The sequence below is a fragment of the Pseudopipra pipra genome, chromosome 1, assembly GCF_036250125.1.
Source record: "Pseudopipra pipra isolate bDixPip1 chromosome 1, bDixPip1.hap1, whole genome shotgun sequence".
In the NCBI taxonomy this organism is placed as follows: domain Eukaryota; kingdom Metazoa; phylum Chordata; class Aves; order Passeriformes; family Pipridae; genus Pseudopipra; species Pseudopipra pipra.
The window spans coordinates 152,593,982-152,618,940 of NC_087549.1; the positions used below are offsets into that span (position 1 = coordinate 152,593,982).

General features: G+C 40.6%; 1 protein-coding gene across 15 annotated transcripts in view; it reads left to right on the top strand.

The window, feature by feature from the left end:
- Positions 1-23,833, top strand: part of ADCYAP1R1 (ADCYAP receptor type I) — a 144,512-nt gene extending 120,679 nt beyond the window's left edge. For 4 of the 15 annotated variants that reach the window (XM_064639381.1, XM_064639417.1, XM_064639395.1 and 1 more), the window contains 5 exons: positions 2,902-2,955; positions 5,778-5,861; positions 11,793-11,922; positions 12,200-12,241; positions 15,291-23,833. In XM_064639381.1, coding sequence (XP_064495451.1) covers positions 2,902-2,955; positions 5,778-5,861; positions 11,793-11,922; positions 12,200-12,241; positions 15,291-15,500 — 520 coding nt within the window. In that variant the 3' untranslated portion in view covers positions 15,501-23,833. The remainder of the gene's footprint in view (positions 1-2,901; positions 2,956-5,777; positions 5,862-11,792; positions 11,923-12,199; positions 12,242-15,290) is intronic. The other 11 variants (XM_064639409.1, XM_064639430.1, XM_064639401.1 and 8 more) reach the window with 8 other exon arrangements.
- Positions 23,834-24,959: the final 1,126 nt, after the last annotated feature.

Here is a 24,959-nt window from a genome sequence, read left to right on the forward strand (position 1 = left end):
GTCTTCCATTTAGTTTTTGCTGCCATTCACATTTTTGCCTCTATCATATGAGAAGAAAAGGGTTCTCCTCAGGGTCTCTGCTTCTCCTTGGCATTGATCTATTGTGTCTCACTTCAGCAGTTGGCAGGTTTCACATCCAGGGGGTTTAGTTCTACATCTGAGGAGTTATTAGGATGTACTCCATGCAAGGACATAGCCTGAGGTATGGAAGGGACAAGAAAGATGGTGCTGTCCCAGTGCACATGGTCTTTTGATCTGGAAAGATGAACTTCTTGTGAGGCTCTTGTAACTAACGCTGTGTGTAAAAGGAAGTGTGTGGTGCAAAGTAACCAGTTAATTTTCCAGGAACAAACTTTTCCTGCCTTGGAGAGTACAAGTACACCCTCAAAGGCCACCAGTTTACAGTGGTTTAATATTGAATTAAGTCTCAGTGAAGGTGGCTTAAAAAAATGTAAACCACCTAAAGACAGGACCAACTCAAAGTTGTGCCTAAGGTTCACATCACAGCCTTCATACCTCATTTGCTGCCCACCTGTATCATTACTGAGAGATTTCCAAGCTGAAATTCCTCTTTGTATTTCCAATGAAAACACTGCAGTTGTTCAGCTGATTAAATGTCTTCAAGCTCAGGCTTTTTCAACAAAGGCAGTGCTCTCTTTTTTTCATTAAAGAGGGTTGTAGAGATGGTTTATAACTTGAATCCTCTCCTGCAGCAATCTCGTGTGATATGTAAGGCAGGTGAGTCAAAACAGTGTAACTGAAGCTTCAGAGCTGCAAATTATATAAACTCAGTGTAGTTATACCAATACTGAGCTGACAGGACCAAAACCTGTCTTCAGTGCCTAAAAACCCACTTCTTGTGGCAGACTGTGACAATAAATCCTCTGTGGGTTTGGCTCGTTTGTTTTGTTTTGAGGACAACGAGCTAAATCACGTCCTCAGATATTTATGTCTGCGTTTGGACGTGCACATTCTTCATTCCAAACAGTAAAGCTACGTTCAAAACCACTTAAGAATCTCATTTCCCGTGGTACATTTTTCTCATTAAACATTCTATTGTCTGCTGCACCACATTTACGTTACTGCACTTCCAGCAGGATTATTCCACAGTGCATGACACGTATCTGTGGAATGGGAATAACCCAACTTGGTAAAACAGGACCTCCAGAGTTACTGCAGAGGAAGGATCAGGGCATGTAACCTTGAAGCTACAGTTCATTTAAAGACTGGTTTTCATGGAAATATTCTGCTCTCCGCTTCCAGCTTTATTCTCTAGAGCAAAGGCAAATATTAAACTTTATCTCTTCATTATTTGATCTCTGGGTGTAGCAATGGCTTTCTCCACCCTTTAATGTCCACCCTGTAGAAGTTAGAAAAGCCAAGAATGAACAGGGTAGACATGATTTTTGGCTCTCTTTGACTGTTCTGTTTCATCTTCAAGCCTCAGATCTGCTCAAAGGTCAGATTTTTTTGGACAAAAACTTTTGTCCAAGTTCATATTGGTTAAACATCCATTTTCAGCCAGAGCATTAATCTGCAAGCAGTAATTCAGCTTCAGCCTCCAAGTTTGGTGGTGTTAGCAGTGAAAAGTAGAGCTCTAGGTAACAAGGCTGAGAATTTTGTATTTCTTTTCAACTAAAGACTAGAGAAACAGTTTCCTTTTTTTCTTTTTTTTTCATGAAGAGCACAACAGTGGTTGTATTTTTAGCAAGGCAGCACAGGATCCACAGGATTTAATAAGATAGTGGTGCTGGGCTCCTTCCATAGTCAGAAGAGATCTTCTCAGTCCAGAGAATTAAACCCTTAGTACAAATTATTTCATTTTTAAAAAAGATGTTTAAAACAGGTCAGGTAAATCTCAATTTATGGTCTGTTTCTCACCACTTACTGCAAAGCTGGCATGGGCTAATAAGGTGAAAAGCACCCAGTTATATTGTTAACTCCAAAAATTAGGTGAGATGGAACTAAATGACAATTTTGCTGAGAAGCTTATTCTGTGTGTGGATGAGGGGGATCAATGACTCGACCTTCACGTGGTGGGTCAGATCTGCAGTCACTGCAGTGGGATGGAATTGTGCAGTCTGTTTCCTGCTCACAGAACAAGTTCAGTTTTCCAAACTCTTTACATCTGATCTGTAAGTCCAGAGGGTTTGTGAATGTGGTTTGTGTGTTGGCCAGGAAAGAAGTCCATCTTCAGGAATTCCTCAGCTACCGAGTAGCAAGGGGGAGTGCCCCGACCTATAGCAGTGTCAGCTGAGGGCAACAGTAGGTACGTGGGATAAACTATAGATAATATGGGTCCAATTTTCAGTTTTTTCCTCTCTCTCCCATACAATCTTTCTACTCTCCCTTTGGTTAACTTTTTACTGTATTTTCAATACTTTATTTCATTGATTTGTTTCTACATTCCTTCTCCTACTACATGGTGGCCAACCCTGTTCATAGTGAGGTTACGCAGAATGACCCAAGCAGGGGTGCACAAAGATCCTTAACGAGGCACAGTTTTTATTTGCATGACTCAAATTCTACCTTTACTGTGTTTCCCAAAGGATTCCCTATCAGCATATTCAGAGACAAGCCACAAATTCTGTCATTCCCTGCGTGTCGGTAGAGACCTCACTTCAGAACCCTGACCATTTTCATCATGGATAATGCAGCGTAACTTCATTCCCCTGGGTCAGCATGTTCATTTTATTTCCCTTAAGTCCCTCTGAGAAACCCACAAAGCCTTTAGAACCGAATTGCAACTATTTTTGCCTCCAGTTTGTGTACTCTCTCATTTGCATTAACGTGCCGGGGCCGTCAAGGTGTTCAAGTCTGATAAGGTGGCCTTCAGCCACATCATACATCACTCATTGAATCCTGGGAATGTTTAACTTTTTCTTTCCCCTTCCACCCTAGCACCCTCCCTCTTCCTCCCAGATGCAGCTGCAGTCCATGCCCAGGACACGTGCGGTGAGACTCAGCTTGTTTGCCTTTAGCTGTCTCAAGTCTCGTATTTAATCTGAGCAGTCCAGTCGTCGTCTTATGGTCAAACTGGGAGCCCCAGGGCACCCCCGTCAGACACTGCACCCCGTGTGTCTCAAAGGCCTCTGTCACACGGGTCAGCTCAGCCTGGAAGTCCCTGTTCTTTCCATGACTGAGTGACTCCAAGGTGATAGCTCAGTTTAAGTTTGTCTCCGAACACGTAGAGTTAGACGTGACCAAATCCATTCTGTGTGTGCCCACAGAGGTCTGAGGATCCTGCCCTGATTCATGCAGTGTTTTGATATCCATTATCTCATTTTCTATTAATTTTCTCTTATTTGTCTGATTTTTTCCTCCTTCACATTCCTTTCTGGTTCCTGCCTCCTCTGTCTCTTCTCTCTTTCTCCCTTTCCTTCCACCAGTGTCTCTATTTTGATAATAAATAAATAAAGTTTATTTATAAAGGAAGGAAACAAAACTTCTACAAAATCTCTAAGGATTTTGGGACACTTTACAATATCTAACATCAGAGAGATGATTATACCTCAGTTAGAAAGGATGGAAATAAAAAAAACATTACCTCTCCTAAGAAGTGCTCACAGTTTTTCATCATAAACCCGTGTGGAAATGCCCCCTCCTCGGGTGGGAAGCAGCACTTAATTCTTAGATATTACTTTCAAAATCAAGTCTGTCCTATTTGATAATTTTAGCAAATACCAAGTCCTGTCATGTTGGTCTGGTCACTAGAAAAAATTCTTTAAAAAATCAATCCCTGTCAAATAAAACAGGGCACAAGCAGTAAACATGGGGGGGGAAATTTTTTTCCAGATTTCCATGGCAACATTAAGTATATAACTGAAGAACACAAATCCCTACAACACCCCCTGATTAAGAGTTTTCAAAGTCATGATTGATTTTTAGACGCTTCATTTTCAGGTTCTGTGCCTGGAAATGCCTTCACAAGTGCTCCTTCTCAACAAAGGCTGAGCAGCCCTCTTGTGGTAAAAATTGGTCTGAGAAAATGTGTTTCAGAACAATCAGGTGATAAAAAAAAATAAGCGAGACAGTCAAAATCCATAATCACTTCAGAAATTCTCAGTCGTAGTAAAATTGAATTAACTCTAAAATTCCCTCCTTGATTTTTATCAGTTTTAGCTGACAATTAATCCCCAATTTAAGTCTATAAAAAAACAGAGGTGGTTCAGAAATTTATCACAGAAGTGATGCTGTAAAAGGAACAGTCATTTTCATATTTACTTCCTGAGCATCATCCAAGAACTGAATTCATTTTGCAAGTTGAAACATGATTACTATTCCTATTTGCTAGATGTATGCATGCCACAAATACTGTATGATTTCCAGCTTTTATACAATAATATTTAAGAGCAACACAGTTTTCAGGCCTTGATTACCTGAAAAGAAACAAAAAAAACCCCTCTAGTAACAAGAATTGACTTAAAGGAGTAAAAAAGTGGGGAGAAATTGAGTATATTTTCAACTTATTCTGTTTTACTGTTCAGCTTACAAGCTCCATCTTCCATCTGTGCTTAGATGACCACAAATCTTAGATTGTGCCTTTTAGCAGAGCAAGAGGGACGTAGTTTGGTTTGTTGGAACAAAATTAGATGTTTGCCTTGAAGGCAATTGCTTTAAAATTCATCCTATTGTCCTTCATATTTACTGGAGATTAGTCAGGGTACTCAGTGGTGTTTGGAGTGCTGTTCATCCCATCCTAAAGTGGACATCTAAAATAGTTCAGATATACTGGCCAATAACTGTATTTCTCTCTCAACTACTTATTCTCTCTGATGATTCTCAAAGGACAAAGATTTCCAGTTTACTCAGATATTTACACTGTAAACATCCAATCTTCCCTGAGGTGAATCCCACCAAAACAACCATGTGTTGAAAGCAGAACCAAAAATCTCCCCTTTAGAGTCAACGAGAAACCGCTATTTTCAATTTTCGTGTTTTTCAGCCCATTGTACCAGTCATAAAATCTCTTACAAGATCCCTCCAAATGCCTTCCCGTGTTTCAGATTACCCTTCTTGGTGGCTGATTTAAATTAGCCCCTCTCTGGCTGGTTGTAAATGTGACCATCCCGTTCCCCACAGCAGCTCTTTCTCGGATACGACACGTAGAGATCACGGTTCTAGTTACACAGTTTATGGACCTGCTGCTTTTGTGGCCACACTGTCTTAGTGTGTGTGACAAAAAATAGGTGGTACATCCAAATAGCTCACCAGACTTGCAGTTTCCACACTGAACTCCCTCCCCACCGCCAAGGAAGATGGGTGAGAAAGTGCTTTGGTGTCCTTACCAGTACCCTTTGCTAAAAAGAAGGGATCCACACACCCTGGGTGCTCACACACGAAAATGAGGAACATCTGATCCAACTTCATCTCAGGCTGACCACCATCCTACAAGTTTATGTTCCTACCTGACTGTTCTCCACAAGCATGCAGTCGACTTCCATCGAATATATTGTTCTGTGACCCTCTGTACAACCCCCAGGCTGCAAAGGTCATGTACATTTTGGGTGCCTAACGCTGCCTTCAGGTCGTTCAATTCTTGGCTTGTCCGTGAACCAACACATTAAATCGCCAGCAAAAGCCAGTGCGTTTTTAATTTATATTTTTAATTTACATTTTTGCTTCAGTCAAGCAGCTGGTTTGTGCTGTAGCTCCGTTCTGTGGTGTCTGCTTTCCATCTTTGTGACGTGTCTCATGAAATGTGTTGTGAGTGACCTACCTTGGCCTGTTCACGAGATGCTGAAAAAAAAAAAAATTGCTAATCTTGTCATATTTAGCAGCTGCGTTCAGAAATGCTACTGTAAGCCTAAGAGGGCTAACCAGCACTCTTGCAAGATGTCAGAACTATCAACCATTACCCTGTAAGTGTTCACACTCCTGTGACATTACTGTGTTTGTATGAGCATGTTGCAATTAAATGAATGGATAAGAGCAGAGGGGTAGCAAGAGGAGAGCAAGCATTCATTGAGTTCCTGTTGCATGGAGAATTTTTTTTTGTTCTTGTTCTGTGCTTTTGCTGATGCACCACAATTGAGAATTTTAAGGTTATTGTTTTTTAATTTTTTTTTTTTTGGTACTTATGGCTGATGCTATTTATGGTTTGGGGTTAATAAATAGCTGCTCTTTATTATACAGCAAACAGGGGAGCACCTTCACGCTGAGAGGAAATGTTTCACCTGAAAGTTTGCTAGAAAAACAAGGACAAGGCAAGATTGAGTCAATCAGACTCTCAGTGGGTATAAAACATCTTTTATACCTGGGTATAAAACTCAGTGAAGTTATGTAAGTAAACACCCGAGGTGAGGAAGGGTTAAGATTGACCCAATATCAAAATAGTTTGTGTCTAGTCAGAAATCAGAATCAGAGAATCAATAAGGTTGAAAAAGACCTCCAAGATCATCAAGTTGAAATCATTGTCAAACACATTTACTGAGAGTGAGGCATCCAGAAGAGTGAATAAGTGCCATTCAGCCTAGAGAGTGTGAGTTAATCACTTTTCCATAGTCCACCTCACCCCTTGTTTCATACAAGAAGCCCACAGGTTGTCATAGATTCATAGAATCATTAAGGTTGGAAAAGACTTCCAAGATCATGTAATTTTCTTTAGGTGAGGAATATCTTTCAGAAGTCTGTTGTACAGTATGTTTCCTGATGATCTGCCTCCTGAATTTCACAGCAGTTTTACAAGTTCAAATCAGCACTCCCAGAGATGTCCTGACACGCAGACCCAGCACTCCAGGGTTTTGCTAAAGAACGCTTAGTAATTATTTTTTACACCATTAAGGAAAAGAGGCTGTTTTGTAACTTAACTACATATTTAATTATGTCTTTTTAGCTAGAAAAAAACAAACATGAAAGTGAATTTTCTCAGTGATTTTACATCTCCTCAAGATACTTAAGAAACTGATGCTCAAAACATTCGATCAAAAGGCTGGCACTGTGCAAGTAACAAAGACAGAGAATAAAAGAACAATTAGCATATTTATCTTCTACACTTTGAGAAGATGAAGACTAAGAGCAGTTAGGTAAAACTAGGACCTACATTTAGGAGGAGATTTAATTCACTGCTTAACTGACACCCTGATGCAGCACAAACTTCATGTTGAGCCTTTGCAGAGAAACAAATGTCATATCAAATGCAGTGTTTTAGAAAGATGGGACAGTGACAACTATCTGAGGTGAAATCCTCTACCTGGTCAATGGCAAGGAGAGTTCAGCCTAAACAGGAGGTATTTAAACCTAATTTTTTGGTTTTAAAATATGGAAGTCTCAGTAAGCTTCCCTGTTTTTCAAGTCCTTGGTCTGAAGATGTGGTTTGTGCGTGGGAAAATTAAAAAGCTCTAATCACTTGCTGTGTTTAGGTATTATCTCAGGTATTTTGGAAGTGATCCTAACAGACCTAATTTTGGAAAAGGCATGTATCTGTTAGAGAGATTTTTCAGGTTCCTGAAAGTCATGTTAGCTATGTTTACGATCTTTGTGATAAAATAGATACTTCAGTTTATTAAACATGAGCTATATCAAGCATTTCATCACTAATGCCAGCAGGTATCCTCGTGGTATGCTCTTTATCCTTCTATGAAATATTGTCATGATTATTTTTTTGCACATACTCACCCCTGAGATGATGGATGTGTACATTTGGCCAGAAAAATTGGATTCCTCTAATCTGAACTTCACAAGTCTACAGGGCAGCAATTTATGTGGCAAACTCAGTCCAGACTCCCTTTGTGGTCAATGGGTAGATTTAGGATGTGATAAGAACTTCCTTAGGGGCAGGTGATTTGTCCTTGTGTGTAAGTGCTTCTTACTCTTCACAGGCAATGAAGGGAATGTAAATGTGGATTTAATTTAACTGAAATTAGATGTCATCCTTGCAGATGTCTCATAGCATGAAGCTGGTCAATATATACATAAATAGATGCATTCAGTACATACCCATGTGGTTTACAACAGGAGTCACCTCTTCTTAAAGAGACACCTATAGCAGGCAAGAACTAGGCCTTAAAAGTGCATTTTTCTCCACATTGAATTTAGAGACATTATTTTAATAATTTCATGATCAATACCTACATTTATGTATGTCCCAACCTTGGTGAGATGAATGTTGCTTTACATGACTACAGGCCTTGACGTCTTCATCACAAAAGTTTATATTTGAGCCAAGTATTTCACTTAAGGTTCAGCTTTTAAACTGAACAGCTCTCTGGCTTTAAACAGGCAGGACTAAGTAGCAAAACAACTACATAATCTTTCTTCAAATTCTGTGGTTAGGAGATCTCTTGCTTCTTTGGGCAGTCTGTGATCTTTTGCCTCAAAGAACTTGGGTGGTGAGAATTTCTGAGATCAGGGGCAGCAAACTCTTTGCCAGAGTAAAAATTACTCTGAGCTTAAGAGCACCCAGTGTCATCTCAGACCTTTTGTAGGTTGCAGTGGCTTTTTTGAGCTACACAACTTTGCAGTGAGTCCAACAGAAGCAGCTGCAGACGTGGCACGAGACACATCCTCAGTGCAGTGGAGATACCTGGAACTGATGGGAGAGGAACCTCTAAACTGCCATCTTCACCTGTCTCTCAGAGACAGAAAATAGAATGATAATCCCAAATTTCCTTACTCTATTCCTCCTGGAGCTCAGGTCCCCTGAGCACACATGTTTTTGATGGTCTCCATTCATTTCAAATGGCACCATCACACATCCAGCTCAGCAGTTCTTGCACTTGCATCTGCAGTTTCTGAGTCTGGAGAAATATCTTCGTTACATCCCTTTCACCAGAGGTGGAAGAACCTATTTAGACCATTTAGAACCCGTAGGTCCTTGTTCCCTGTTGCACAGTTGATCATAATATTGTTTTTTAACCTGATATGCAATTATTATGTTTAATCAAGCATGAATTAGTCTTCTAGAAACCTGTTTTAAAATGTGGAATAGAAACACGCTGAAATATTCAGTAGAAATAACTGGAAATTCTACTCAGCAACACAATGTGATCTGTATTTTCATTTCAAATTCATGTCCAGTTTTGTCTTTTGTAATATCCATAGACGTATTAGTGCTTTCAATAAGTGTGGATGCACAATGGAAAACTAAAAACATGGTTCCTTCAAATACTGGTCAAAGTTAGAAAATCTTTCTACTTTCTTTTCCTATTAGTATCAAGAGATTTTTTCATAATTCAATAGAGGAGGAGGAAAAACAGAGGACACCAATATCTGCATGTGTTTGTACCAACACTTTGTGGAAAGGGCACATTCATAGCCAAACTATAGGAGAAAACCTTGTGTTAAAACTGATTTTAAGCACAATAACAGCTGAAAAATAGAATGTCAGGCTCAGCAAGAACTGAAATGCAACTTTTTTTTAAATAACTTTAAGACTTTTCTCTACCTGATGGAATGTAAACAAGGCTTCCACTAGACCTTCTGGAGAACATTGTCTTCTAAACAGTTTAATCCTAACTGAGTGATTATTGTCCTCAGAACTTTCAGATCCATCCCACAAGCTTCTTGCCTCTCTGAAAAAATGTGGAAAGAAAAGAGGATAAATATCTTTGGCTCTTACACTCCTGAGAATTCCACTGTCTCCTTTAACATTTTCATTCCCCATAAACTTATATGTTTCACAGAAATTACTTCATCTTTTTTCTTCCTAATCTTGAAAAAAAAGAATCAATGCATCATCATCTTTACAGTCATCAGTATCTCTCAATTTTTTCCCATTGTTGAAATCTGCTTTTCCTCCTCATTCATCTTAATAATCTATAAACTTCAGAATGTGTTACTTCTTAGTTTTATTGTATTTGCTTCATGACTTTCATGACAGTACTGAAGACAGCATTTCAAATAATTTGATTATGGCATTATACTTCAAGATCCTACAAACTAATTGTATGATTAATCAGGTGTAATTAATGCCACAAAACTGACAATGGAAAAAGACTTCCTCTGCATCTTTCCCAAAATTAATCTCCCATGAGTGCAGTGAGGTAGAACACACTAATAGACAATTCTGTTCTGACTTTTAGATCAAAACAACATTTATGCTTTAGTTATTGTTAGCATTAATTCTGAATATAAAGGATAACAGGTTTTGAGAGATGATACTTCTTTGTCAAGTTTACTACCTTTAATTTGATTTTCTTTTAATTCCATGGTTAGTTTAAGGCACGTTCTTTACATCTTTTTAGGTTTATAGGGATAACATTGTTCTATACACTTCTCCTCAGTGTTTCTTTTCATTTTCATGAACCATAGTACAGGTCCATAGAGAAAAAGGACTAGAAGGGACCCCAAAAACTCTTTTAGTCCATCACACTGGCTCACTCCTGTATAGATTAATTTTTCTAGAGATCACCAAAGCTGAACACTGTATGATCATCAACCTATTCCAAGGCTGTTCCTCTCTTTTTTTAAAAAAAACTTATGGTCAGTGTCTAACTTGATAACTCACAAGAACTGTGTTCTCTGGTTTTTGGGGCCTTTCCCCAAGCCTTGAGGTTTGGTGTCCATCAGACTCATGACTCAGGTGTGTTCAGTGCAGTCTCAAGGCAAGAGTTGGGATGTGTTTATCCCTGTTAGTGCCCAAAGTCTCACTGAGAGACACCAGCAATGCACTGGATGTCCCATTTACAGGTGTTGGGGGCAATATCATATGTTCAGAGTTCTTGGAGATATATTAATTAATTTTCACTTTCAGTAAGTCCAACACATCATTTTGGGTTATCGCTGAGCTGGAATTAGCAAATTCCAATGTGTCCCTACAGATAAAAGCAGAGTGAACATTTGAATTTTAGAAAGTGTGCAGCTCTTAGAAACATCTTCACAGCTTTTTGCCTTCCTTTGTCCTCCATCTGCCTTCTTAACTTACTTGAGTGTAATCAATGATATTCTTCCCCTTTGCAAATGTCCTGGAGGTTACTTTAGGTCACTTTGTTTTAAAAAAAAAACCACATTTCCTTTTTTTTCAAATCAACATTTACTTTCTCTTTGATCTTTTTTTTGCTGCTCAATCAGCAAATGGCACTGACCAAAACATGCACAAGTCTTGGCTGACCCCTTATTTTTGGGGAATTTCCCCAGTTAAATGCTTACATACATTTATTTCTAGCCCTTTTATTTTTTATGTACTGAACCTGATTTCCCTCTGAAACCTCTTTATCCTGAAGCAGTAGGAATTAGTTAAACAGTGGAACTACACTTAGCTTTCCAACAGTATAAATGAGACCAAAACCAAGACCTTGAGGAATAATCATGAGTATAAGAACAAGAACATACAAGGATTTTGAGCTTTATTTGTGTGGCTGTTGGTTTTTTGGCTTTATTTGTATGGTTGTTTTGGAATTCTTTTGCTATGCAGAAAAAAATTCACACACACACACACACACACATAAAATATATAAAAAAAAAAAGTGGTTTCAAACACTCCATTGGGATTAAGGTTTATAGTTGTGCTACGGTAGCAGTCTGAATCTTTTAGCAAGATTCCCCTCTTCATTTTTGGGCACAATAGGAAGACATTCCTGCTTATAACAATGAAAATTAAAATAAGAGAACAGAACATTAATCACTATTAATGTGCTGTTATTGTAGCAGCGTGAAAGAAGTGGGAGCAAACTGCAGTGTGTGTGAAATCACTCGTTGGGAACAAACAGGAATGTTGTGTATTTGTATATTTATGCAGTGTATGTATTTTCCCAGAAGTCAGTCAGCAAAACGTTCTATGCTTTCTTCTTTAATTAAAGCACAAGGTGATTGTTGCAAGGCTGCATTAAAGTTCTCTCCCTCTGTTGTCACAGGAGGCTGGCTCGCTCCACGCTGCTGCTCATCCCCCTGTTTGGAATTCACTACACAGTGTTTGCTTTTTCGCCTGAAAATGTCAGTAAGAGGGAGAGACTGGTGTTTGAATTGGGACTGGGATCCTTCCAGGTGATTATCCAGTGAATTCTGGTTTTGTTAGAATGAAATCTCTATTTTATGTTGTTTTTTAGATACTTTGCATGCACAGTTCTCAGAGTGTGTCCTTGTTCACTCGTGTGGATGGTTTGTGTACTAGGATTTTGGGTTAGATTGGTTGATTGCCTGTTTTAACTCCTGCTATTTTGTGTTATTCCTTCAGGATTTAAATTACATTACATTAACTTTTTTCATACACTACATTACTTTTTGCATAAATTGCACTATTTTTTCTCTCCCACTCTTCCAGGGTTTTGTTGTTGCTGTTCTCTACTGTTTCTTGAATGGGGAGGTAAGCCTTTCAATATTTAAATTCCTCACCCATCTTCCTCATTTCATTTCCTTGTGGGAGTAACTGCTGTCCTAAACCTTTCCTCTAACTCATCACCTGCCATTCTCCCTGATACCTTAGGCTGAATCTCACAATTCTCAGAAAAAAAAAAAAAAAAAAAAAGAAAGAATGTGTAGTGTCCTTATTAAACCAGAATGTTGGCCATGCCAGAGATGATGGTCCAGATTAACACTCCCTAACTGGGCTAGGGCTGTAGTGGTCTCCTTGGCAATGTCACCCCAGGTTCAGAATTTGGCACTGGTTTTGTGGAATTTGGCACTTGTTTCGTTAAACTTGGCCCTGTTCTTGCCAGCCCACTCTTCCAGCCTGTTCAGTTCTCTCCATAAGGTGACTCTTTCTTCTGACATGTCCAGTCACCACTCAGTTTGGTGTCATCAGCAAACTGGTGAAGGTGTTTTCAACCCCATTGTTGAGATTGTTATGAAGATATTGAAGCGCTGGCACAGGTTGCCCAGAGAAGCTGTGGCTGCCCCATCCCTGGAAGTGCTCACATCCGGGTCAGATGAGCAACCTGGGCTAGTGGAAGGTGTCCCTGCCCATGGCAGGGGGTGGAATTGGTTGATCTTTAAGGTCCCTTTCAACCCAAACCATACCATGGTTCTATGTTGAACAGTGTGGGGTCCAGTACCAATCCCTGGAGGACCCCACTAGTGATAGGGTGCCAGCCTGAGCAAAAAACCTTGTCCAACACCCTCTGAGTGTGGCCTCCTTCCCATCTTGCAGGACACCCACCCACTCCACATCTTGCCAGCTTGCCCAGGAGAAGGCTGAGGGAAACAGCATCAAACCCTTTGCTGAATTCCAAGTTTTCACAAGTCCTTGGCCTTTCTTGCTGGCACCATCCAAGTGTTGTCAGCTTCTTATCTGAGACCTGCCACCTTCCAGCTGGTCCCTACACACACAGAGCCCAAGCTGTGCCAGAAGCCCCCTCAGACCCTCCCCAGATATCTTGCAAGCCTCACACTCCTCTCAGCACATGGCAGCTGCTGCTGCTGCTGCTGGTGTCAGCTTCCCACACTAGGTATTTTTTTTTCTGATTCATCTGTTCTGATCTGCAGATTGAGATTCCTCTGCCTTTGTTTATCCAAATGAATACCTGAGGTTATTATTTTCTCAATTAACAAAAAAAGGTTCCCTCCTCAAGGCCACCTTAAGAGGGATATCTGGAGTTCATCCATTTTCTCCACCACTCATACACATCTCTTGTGCAGTCCAACAGGAGCCTTTCTCTAAAATCCCTAGAATCACCTTCTTTTCTTCTTTCCAAGGAGTCTGTGTGCAGTAGGTGTTCTGTGCTTGCTCATCTCTAGCCTGCAACAGCTTATTTCTAGTACAAAAGGTCTCAAACTCCTTGATCCAAGTGATTTCTTCTCAGATAACAACCTCCAAGCTCATCAAACAAACTCATAGGTCACCTTTGCTTAGTCAGGGTGACTTTGAAAGGCCCCACAGGGCTGTGAAAGCATTATTCATAGCTCAGTCAGTCCCAAGCAGCTCTGGAGGGTGAGATCTGGATCAAGCCTTGTTGGAATTAATGGTTGTACTCAGACTTCACCACCTGGTGTTGTTGGATATCTAAATCTCCCACCTACAAGTGTTGTTGTATCCATTACCTCCCCTGAGTGCTAAAAGAACAGCCAAAAGGTCTTTTCTAAAACCAGCCTGGAGATGAACACCTTCCAAGATAACAAGTACAGTCTGTCAGATTTCTTGGAACCCCTTGGAAGGAGTAGGAGGGTTCTTGTTGGCCAAACCAACACAATCAGATTGATTAAAACCATTTTACCTCTCAAGACATTAGAGAATGGTAATTAAAAAGTGTCTTGTGCCTCATTAAATTTCTTAGGGCAAGAAAGGATTCACCTCTGGTATAATAATTACACTGTTCAAGGTGCAAACACTATTTTCGATTTTATAGGGGTAATACAACTCCATACTCCATCTAATCTATAATTTATACATTAACCAAAATAGGAATTTAGAGGTACTAGAAGGAGAATGCAAGTTTTCCCGTTGGATTTTTCCTCCCTGTAGTTTTTGCCCATAGAGTTAAAGCACTTGTTTAGCATTTTGGCTTATGATGATCCATTTTGACACTTTTAGTCCAGGAAAATCTAGTAATGACTGTTAGAGCCAAGGAGAACATCTTTGTCACAGCAGCTCATTGAAGACTGGAAAAATATATTGGGAAAACCTCTCTACATATTTCCTTGTTCTTGCATTATTTCATTCAGAAATGTGCTACAGGCTCCTGCCAGGAGTGAGCAACAGACCAAGCAAATGTTGGTCTAAGCTCATATGATCTTTATTATGTTAAATTTTACCTGTATATACTCACATGCTCACCCAGCAGGATTTCCAGGAAGTTGGTGATGAATGAAAAGTACAAAAGCTATGGAATTATTTGCTTCTTCCCTAACTGAACTTCTAACCACGGATAGTTTTACTCCTGGTGATTTACTGTGGGTGCCCATAAAATACTCTCAAGAAAAGGAGAGTGTCACAGATATCTATTAATCCCAGAGCTGGTGTGTGCTTTGAGATGATTTGAAAGCAGGAGGCAAAGTTTTCCATGGACATCCATCCATGAATGGCAGGCACAAGACAGGCTGACCACATGGACAGGTTGTTTCCCTACTGTCCAGTACCTTTTGTTTGCTGGTTTCTTTGGCTCCTTTTTATGTCTTTGATGAAAACAGGGTATTTTTTTCCTTCATGTTGGAGTTAGTGTTGAACAGGTCTTTGTTCTCAGCAGCTCTGGGCTGATCCTAAATTATCTGAAGCCAGAGACACAGAACCTGGGCTGTAATTCCCACTACATGGCTGGACCTCTTTCAGCTGTGGAGAAACCACTTCAGATTTTGCTGGAGCGAGGAGTTTAACAACAGCCTTAAAAATAGTTCTGTGGAATTGTGGGCTTTTTGCTAATCTTGATAATTTATCAGCATGTCCTCGAGCGGCGAAGTACATAAAAAATGACCTTTTGAAGTTTCTCCCTAAAGGTGCAATCAGAAATAAAGAGAAAATGGAGGAGCTGGAAAGTCAACCGGTATTTTGCTGTGGATTTCAAACACCGCCATCCTTCTCTAGCGAGCAGCGGAGTGAACGGGGGGACACAACTGTCCATTCTGAGCAAGAGCAGCTCTCAGATTCGGATGTCCAGCATAAATGCGGAGAACCTGGCCACATGAGCAGCTGAGGGAGCAAATCCATCGGGAGCAAACCAAAAACTGCCCCTCGAAACAGAAAAAAAAAATGAAACAATAGTTTTGGTTGTGGTGGTGTAGGTCTCCTTCTCCTTCTCCTTCTCCTTCTCCTTCTCCTTCTCCTTCTCCTTCTCCTTCTCCTTCTCCTTCTCCTTCTCCTTCTCCTTCTCCTTCTCCTTCTCCTTCTCCTTCTCCTTCTCCTTCTCCTTCTCCTTCTCCTTCTCCTTCTCCTTCTCCTTCTCCTTCTCCTTCTCCTTCTCCTTCTCCTTCTCCTTCTCCTTCTCCTTCTCCTTCTCCTTCTCCTTCTCCTTTCCTTTCCTTTCCTTTCCTTTCCTTTCCTTTCCTTTCCTTTCCTTTCCTTTCCTTTCCTTTCCTTTCCTTTCCTTTCCTTTCCTTTCCTTTCCTTTCCTTTCCTTTCCTTTCCTTTCCTTTCCTTTCCTTTCCTTTCTTTTCTTTTTATCATTCTCCTCTCCTCTCCTCTCCTCTGGAGGTGACAAAGCAAAGGAAATGTGTGTATATATCTCTTTTTAACAGTCACTGTAAATACCCAACTGTACTCGAGGCCATTAATGGGGAATGTTTAACAAACAAGAGGCCAAACCCACCCACTCAACTGTTCCCATTTCAGAGCATCTGCAAGTGATCCGTGTCCGTCCAAAGTAACAAGTGGTTGCTGTGCAGTTGTGATCCTTGGTTGCCAAACTGATCCCAGTCCGTGAATGGACATGACTGTTGTCATTTTGCCACTTGGTTTCCTTTTTGGGTTGGATTTGCCTATTTTTTTCCCCCCAGTCCAACATGCCCGAGCCTGTCCCTGTCTTTTGGCACGTGAATTTCTGCAGTGTTTCTCTTTTGAGTCTTAGGATGGAGCTGTTGTGCTTGGGTTAATCGAACCATTCAGGAGGATCTCCAGGAAATTAAGCTGGATTTAGTCAGACATTCCCAGTGGACTTAAAGGAGCAGCTGTGCCAATGTGAAACTGCCTCTCACTGCAGGAACTTGAGGCAAGAGCAATGGGATCCTCTGTGTTTTTCTGTACCCAGGGACACTTCTGAGATTGTTTGTGTTCTAGCTAAGCTGTGAATTTTCTAAAAGGGCCCTGCAGTCGAGATATACCTATATTTTTTTGGCATTGAGTGACAGATTGATCATTTGGATTCTTTGAATTACAAAAATAACTGTCCCTTCCCTCCCACCTTAAGAGCAAAAGTTGGTTCCAGGGTGGTCTTTCCCTGCAGATGACCTTGGACCCTCTGCATCTGTGGCCAAACGTGACGTTGGTGTTTTGGGGTCATGCTGTCACACAGCCCGTGGTGCCTCTGCAACCTCTTGGACTTCTGTGTGTCGACTCTCCCCTGCCAGAGGCACAAGAAGGATCTGGCACAACATCCTGGAAGGTAAAAATCATCTGCATTTGGTGATATCAATGAGCAACTAAACTGAACAATGGGATGGCGTGGAAGGAAAGTGTAAGGACTTTGGAGGACTTCCCACACCTGGCAGTTTTGTCTCTTTTTTGGACATTCTGTTTGTTTAAGCACCAATGGTCTTACTGCTTTTTTGGGGGAGGAACTAGAATGTTCTTTCAACCTTTGCCTTGTAGTTGAAGCCACGACTGGTACTTACCTACTTCAATCCAGTGTCAATGATGTCAATTCTTAAGAGTCTTTATACAGAGCAAAAAGGCTTTGAGGACCATCCTAATGCTCACTTCACTTTGGATTTATGAACTGATAAATATATATATATAATATATATATTTGTGTGTGTATGTGCATATATTAAAGACAAAAATGGAAATGACACTTTAAATGTGAAGTTTTGAACTGAAACTAATAGTAACCAGGAAATTCAAAATTCAGGCTGGTTCTTTGGTGTTAGTTGACATGATCATAAACTAAAAAAAAAAAAAAGGGAAAGACTTGGAATTTTAGTGTCAGCTGAGTGTGAGCTTTTAATTTCACTGGTTTTGTTAGTTAAGTTAAAAAAAAAAGTTTTAATGTCATTTTAAGCAAAGGTTTTTAAAAATAATCCTAGTTTACTTATTTTTAAAAGGAGAAAAAAAAAAGGCCTCAGAAAGTTGTGGAAAGGAATATTAGTTGTAATAATCCTCAACACATGTAGTGCTTTATGGGGCATGATCTGCTCTCAACTGTAGCAGTTTAAATGAATGTAAAAAATAATTTGAAATAGAAATAATGACTGAGGTTATACTGGTACAGGATCATGCTCTTAAGAGATGGTTACACCCCTGTCATGTGAAATCTGCCCTTGCACAGAGGACCAGTAAAGTGTTTAAACCACTTCCATTATACCCCAAGTTCTCAAGTGGAATTTATATGATCCAGACACCTTTTTTTTGCACATCTGCAGCACTGATTTGCTGCTCTGAGAGCAGAATTGGTCCCCTGCTTCCCAGCTCTCTGCAGAAGTCACTCGAGTGTTTTTAACTGATGGATTGGGCCTTCCTCTCTCATTAGATGCTTCCAAAAAGCTATTTGAGAAAGTTTCCCCTGCACTTGGCAGCCTGGACATTTTTGAAATCTAATGTTAAATGAACAGATACCACCAGGTTTTGTTTTCTGCAGTTTGGGCTTTCACAAGTATTATATTGACAATATTGTAAGTGTATTATTAAAAAAAAAAAATCAAAAGTTATATTTTGCATGAAAGACTAGTAACCAGTTTTCAAACATTAATAAATTAGAACTTCTGAGATAAAAGCTGGAGACTTTTTGCCATGTTTCAGTTCAGAGCAAGAAGGTGTTTGGATCTTTATTTTTTCATGTATTTTTGGTGTTGTTGTTGAAGATTTTCCTGAGTTTATTTCTGGATTTTGTTGTTTCCCTGGCTGTCCTACAGTGCTCTGAAATTTGAGCTGGTGGATCTCAGTCCAGTGCCTCGTGGGCAAATGTCCACATCGCCAAAACCACCCTTGTATCCTGCATGCTGGAGACCAGGCCCTCAGCTAAATTCAAATCAGTACAGAAAACTGGTATTGTTGTTGTTGTTGTTGTTAGAACAAACCCACTTCACTTAGGATTGGGATTTGGCCTCAGCACATTGTTATTACTATTTATTTTTGGTGGTCTCAGCAAGAGAATCCAAGGGTGGAATAGTCATGAAAACTTGGCCCTTAATTCCTGGAACCAATGCTCAGGAGCAAGACAAGTTGGAGAGCAGTGGAGGGGAAATTTCTGCTGTTGCAGACCCTGTGTTTCTTGCTCAAATTGAAGTCTTTGGTACCATTCACCAGCACTGAATTTCCTAGAGGAGAAGGTGCCTCTCGACCTATTAAATGTACAATATCTCATACAAACCACCCCCTTCTCTCGTGATTTGACTCATCTGAAGTGTTGCTGCACTTTGCAGATGTGGCTTTCCCTGGTCACCTGAACTTTCTCAGCGTTGCTGGAAAGATCATGCTTGAGGTGTAAATAGTTATTGCAACCAGGCTCTGGTGCCCTGGCACAAATTAGCCCTCAAGAAACCCTCTCTGTTGAATGTAAAGCTGCAGATGCTGCCCAGGCATGGCCACCACTCCCGGTGGCTGTTTGTTCCCATTTGTTCCAGGAGGGAAGAAGCCCACAGGTGGTTTGCTTCCAGGTGTGTGTAAATATCAGCTGAGTGTAACAGTGCTTTGTTTGATTTTTTCACTGTGAAATATATTTTGGAGTAAGAAAGGCTGTGCTCTGAAAAACAAAACAATTAAAATTGAAACAAATGTGCAGTGCTCCTTGAGCCATTTTTTTTCTACCGTGTCCATAATGTTTTTCCTGCCTTATTTTCTTATTTTGCTTTTATAAGTGTACAAAAACTTTCTGTGCTGCAGCTTTTGTGACTATTTACTCTATCTAACCACTGTTTGATTATTGACTTGTCAGTGTGAAGTGCTGGTACTACAGGACAATTAACATCCCCAAATGAACACTACAAACTGTAATTGTAAAGGACAAGGCTTGTTTCTTTGCTGCATGGTGACCTCACCTCCTTTACCTTCACCTCCATTTAGCATATCTGGAACTCAGAGCCCAGGTAAAGAAACTTAAATGCTTAGCTATGGGAATTTTTGTTTCATAGAGGAGAACTACCCAAGTTCCTCTGCATCAGTTAAGCATTTGCATTTGACAGCCAGGTGTTAAAATTGGGTGGTGGGAGAAGGGACAGAGATGAAGGCAGGGGAGTCCAGAGTAAAATGCAATAGAGGGGCAGTTTGGAAGTTAAAATCAGACACTATATTTGATGTCTGGCTCCTCCTTTTCAGCATCTGTCTCTCATTGCAACTAAAAGACTGTGCCTTGCAACTGCAAGGCCAAACAGCCACCAGAACTGGGCATGACCTGCCTGTGCTGGTGGTTTGACATCACATTTGCAAAGGTGACTCTCCACAGACTCTCTCCATCATCAATGGCAAGTGGGAGATACCTTCCAGAAGGGAAAGCAGAGCAGTTCATGGAACCAACAACCAAGGCTGGAAGTTGAATGACCATCTGGTCCAACCTTTGTGAGAAGGGGAGCTTAGTGAGGTTATTTAGCACCCTGTCCAGTCACCTCTTGGAAACCACCTATGCCACATCCCTGAGAGGTTGTTCCCATGAATGGCTGCTCCTATTCTAAAAAATTCTTTTCTTATATCAAAATGAAACCTCTCCTGGTGCAGCTTGTACTTGTTCCTCTTGTATTTTCCATGTGGATCCTTGTGAAGAAAGAACTTTACCCTCTTTGTAGCCACCCTTTTGGGACTGGAACAGTGTGATGAGGTTCCTGCTGAGCCTTCTCTTCTCCTTCAGTCTTTCTTCACTGACCATCTCTTTGTCCATCCCTTTGACCACCTTCATGGTCCTCCTTTGGACCTTCTCCAGTCTGGCCACCTCTTTCTTGAACTGTGAGGACCAGAGTGGGACACAATATAGAATTTCTTAGAGTCCTTCTGGAAACCTGACCTGGGAGAATCTGCTCCTTTTCCAGCAGGGACAGAAGGATTAGTTGCCATAGTTTGCCTTGACAGTGTCATTTTTGCAAAATTGTGGCTTTTCATAGTATTTTCATGTCCATGGTGGACGAAGTTCTGCTTCTGAATAGCGTGAAAGCTTCTGGTTATATCAAAGATTCAGGGGGTGTTTTCCTAATCTCATGGACAAAAGAAATCAGTAACTGAAAATAAGCAAAACCAAAATGAGCAAGAACAAAACACATTTACTCAATGTGAAGGAAGCTCTGTAATTGCCATTATTTCATATTATAACATTCCCACTCCTAAACTGATCACCTCTCCTTTTCAAATTCAGTGGGATTTTCTTTTTGTCACATTCTCTTCCCACTGGAAAGTTATTGCAAAACTTTTCTCCTTTGGCAGTTAGAAACCTTTTTTTTCTCAATTCCAAGTTGAAATAATTCCTGGTTCTCTTAAGTTCCTTTTCATACCAGTCTTGCCTCCAGTTTCTCCCTCTCTTCCTGAGGTATAAACAGCTTCATTTCAGATAAAGTCTGCAGTTTGTCTTTGATCATACAGCTGAAAGATAAGACTAAAAAAAAAAATCATGCTATTAAGCTGCATTTGTTTCAGCTCTAATCCAAGTTTGGGCAGCAAAAACAATGTAAGGAATCAAATACAGATGTGAATTCATGCAGAATAGCAGGAAAATTACCTGGAAGCAGCATGCCAAGCACCCTGGGGGAAAAAAAAAAGAAAGAAAGGGAAAAATAAAAACTAAGAGATAGATTTCCAGTTCTTGAAAGCCTATAAATGGTATTTGGTTTTTGAGTAATTTTCTTTCAGACAGGTCTAAAGGGAAAGTAATTCCAATATTTTCCCTTTCTGTTTTCAGTTTTGATCTTGCAAGAGGAGTTGTATCACTGCTGTTTCCAATCAGAGGCATAGGACACATACTCAGAAAAAATACTGCAAGAAATCATCGTTCAAATGGCCTAAAAGACACTGATTGTGTCAGTTTGTGAGGTTTCAGTGCTCATGTGTCTGACATTGCTACTAAATCCCTGCCAAATCTGGTCTGCAAGCCATAAAAATATCCAACTTTATTTTTCCAGCCCAGCCCTGACAGAAATTAGATATAAAAATTTTAGTGTCACAGAAAAAAAAAAATGTCCAGAGTGACATCAGCAAACAGTGGCAATAAAAGAAGCAGAAGCCTCATTAATTTAATTGGCTTTATCTGCCTTGTTATTTGAAATTGTTTTTCAATACTTTTTCAGAAACAATTGCTGATGTCAGAGGATTTTTAACCTGTGGTCTGTGAAGACTTCAGAGCCCAGAGACTATTTCTGAAGTGTTCATGGGAGAGGATTAAAAAAAAATAAGTTCATTTTTGTGTGTAGCAATAGATGTCTGGGAGGCTTCTGAAGAGCTTCAATCTTACATGTCTTTATGCAAGGGCTCCCACAGATAAAAACCTAGAAAGTTCAATAAATTCGGATTTTCCTCCTTGCTTTGATTATGTCCTTTCTTGATATTAAGACTTTCACTTTTGTTCTGAGGTTTTTCTCATGTGGGCAGGGCTTCCAGAGAAATGTGTGCTTATATTATCAATATTATACTTATAATCACTGCAGAGCAGTGAATGTGCCCTCAACAGAACTGTTATACGTGGAAGGGAAGCAAAACAAGTGGGAAGAGCAGATAGAGCAGGATTTATGGACACCACATGGGATCCTGCTTGGCCTCCAGCTGCCAGACAAGATTGGAGTCTCTTATAGTTCCTGGGTCATATCTGTGAGCTCTGTGTGGATATCCAGGAAACAGATGAACTCCCTGAGTGAGATTACTTCCAGACCCAGATACTGAACTTTATTATCTCTGTGAGGGCAGTGTCTCCTGGAGTCTTGTTTCTATGACTGTAAAACGTGCATAATGCAACAAATACAACCAAATACCTGTTTTTAAGTAGTTTTCTTCCTTAGGAGTTAAATATCAAGGGCTATATTTCAACACCTGGCACCTTCAGCATTAGATGGTCTGGCCCACAGTTAAAGTCCTGCAAAAGGTCTTGTGTCCTCAAGCAGTCAGCTAAGGAGATACCCACACCACTCCACTTTAGACATCAACAGCGGAGGTGTCCCCCTTTGATCTGCTTTCTCCACTTTGCCTTTGAGGCCACAAGAGACAAAAGAGCAATTTCAGAGCACAAAAATCAAACCCCGTGTTTTTGATGTCCACTCAGAGGGGAGATGATTCACGCTTTGCAGGTGTTTCTTTCCACCAGGAGGTCGAGATGGCCAGACTGGAGACAGATGTTGACACTGTGGCAGCCTGGATGTGGAGATGGATTTTCCCCAGCAACTTTACCTGGTCACTGCTCTTCTGTTTCACACATGATGAAAAATAATGGCTTTGAAAAGCTTGGGGGTGGCTTCTGTTGGGTGTTATCAGCCAGATCTGAGGGAGGTGTTCTACCTGATAAAGGCTTAGTAGAGTTTTCAGGAGATCTCCTTCCCTCTGTCAGGCTGTGTCCATATGACCAGCACTTCTGTGTCCAGAAACAAACCATATTATACAGCGCACATGCAGTGAAAAATAAAAAAAATTTGCATTTTACCCTCTGCTTTCAGCAGTCAGGAACATGCAACCAGTTCAGAATTGCGTTTAAAGGACAAACTAGGAAGATCTGGAGTGTGCAGTTGCAGTTAGTGATGCTCTGATGTTAAGCTCCGTGTGTATCTGTACTAAAGAGCTAAATTCTGCTAAATACACATTGTACTTTGTGTATGAAAACACACCAGCAGAGCTTGAACAATGTTTTGAACCTCGTGGTCTTTCACCTTCTTATGATTCGAATTGCAATTTCCCATTGGCTTTCTTTTGGGGAATTCATCCATGTAAAGAATTACTGTGTGATATGACACTGTGTGATCTGACACTCTTCAGTGTCTGAAATTCCTTAGGCTTCTGCATATGCCTTTCCCAATGGACTTTGTGCTTGCAGAGAAGTCTCAAGAGGCCTTTGTGTATCAGTATAATCTGTAAAAACAAATATTTGGTGTGTTCATTCTCTTTCCCTTCTACTTGTCAATTTAGTGGCAATGCAAACCTGCTATAGCTCTGAGAAGTACCAAGTTATCGGATGGAAAGCTGTATTTTGGCTTTTGACTGTGTCAAGGTACAAAGTTATGGCCTGTTGGGTCTAATACTGACCTTTTTTGGTCAAAACTGGTTTAACTGGTAATGGGATTTGGGGTTATTCAGCTTCGTTATGAGGTGGAAACACAGATATCAATTGCTGCTTTCTAACCTTTTTTGTGTTTTGAGAAATTGTTTTTAACATGTATACTGCTGTAGATGACACAATAAATGTATTATCATTTTGTATAAGTCTGTTCTGATATAAAATTGCACCAAAGAGAACTTTTTGTCTGTGAAGTTACAGGGTAGTGTTTGTTTTTTGGGTTTTTTTTCCCTGAAGCAAAAGGATGGAGGGGGGTTTTTTTGGGCTGAAATTTGCTTCCTGCCTCATGAGGAGGAGTCCAGGAATTCTGCTGGTCAAAGTCAGTCCTGGACCAACCAGAAGTGAAGTTTTTGCCTTTAATGGGCCATGAACCCTCTTCCTTCACCATCAACCAGGGGAGTTACATGAGGAATGTTTTTACCACCCTGAACCAGTGTCAAACACGACTGGGGTCTAATATCACCAGTACAAAGGCAACACACTCTCCACTGCAACTAAAAGCCCCTGTGCCTCTGAGTTTTGATCCACAGGTCTTTGGGGACCTAAATACTATTTCTGTTGTCCTCAAAGACCTCCAGTTGGCAAGGCTGAACAAAATTGATGTCTGTAACTCCTGATATGCTTCAAGGCTTCATTTCTTTTATATTCAAACCTAAAGAGTTTAATCATTAGGTTAATTTTAAAATATCAGGTACATTCACACTACTGGAGCAGAGGACTCCACAGTAGATGACCTATTTCTGATATTTTTTCTGTCTTTAGCCTCTGCTTCAGCTACCACAAGTCTTTGCCTGTCCCTCGTGGATCTCTGAATCTCCACTCAGGCTCCATCTTTCCACTGTTGTCCTCCCTCATTGCTCAGCCAAAGTCCAGATATGTGGATCCTCATCCTTTGATGGGGAAATGGATACTCATTTATTGGAACTGTGGTTAGAAATGTGTCATGGAACAGCCAGGGCTAGGGGGTTGGAGATCCCCATCCTACAGCACTGCTGAGGCAGGGCCTGGGATGAAAAGGGGTCTCGGGCCCATGGGCAGGTTGGGTGTTGGGAGGGACAGGGCAGATATATGGATTTCCTTTTCTGCTGTGCTTCAGAGCCCTGGAAATGCACTTTTACATGAATTTCCTGTGACCTAAAGCAGCCTCAGCCCCTTCTTTAAGGGCTGGATGATGGGACATAGGACATGTCTCCTCTCTCCACCCTGTGCAGGAGGCTGCATCACTCAGTATCTTACTAATCATGGAGATCAGCAAATCTCAGAGAATCTGGA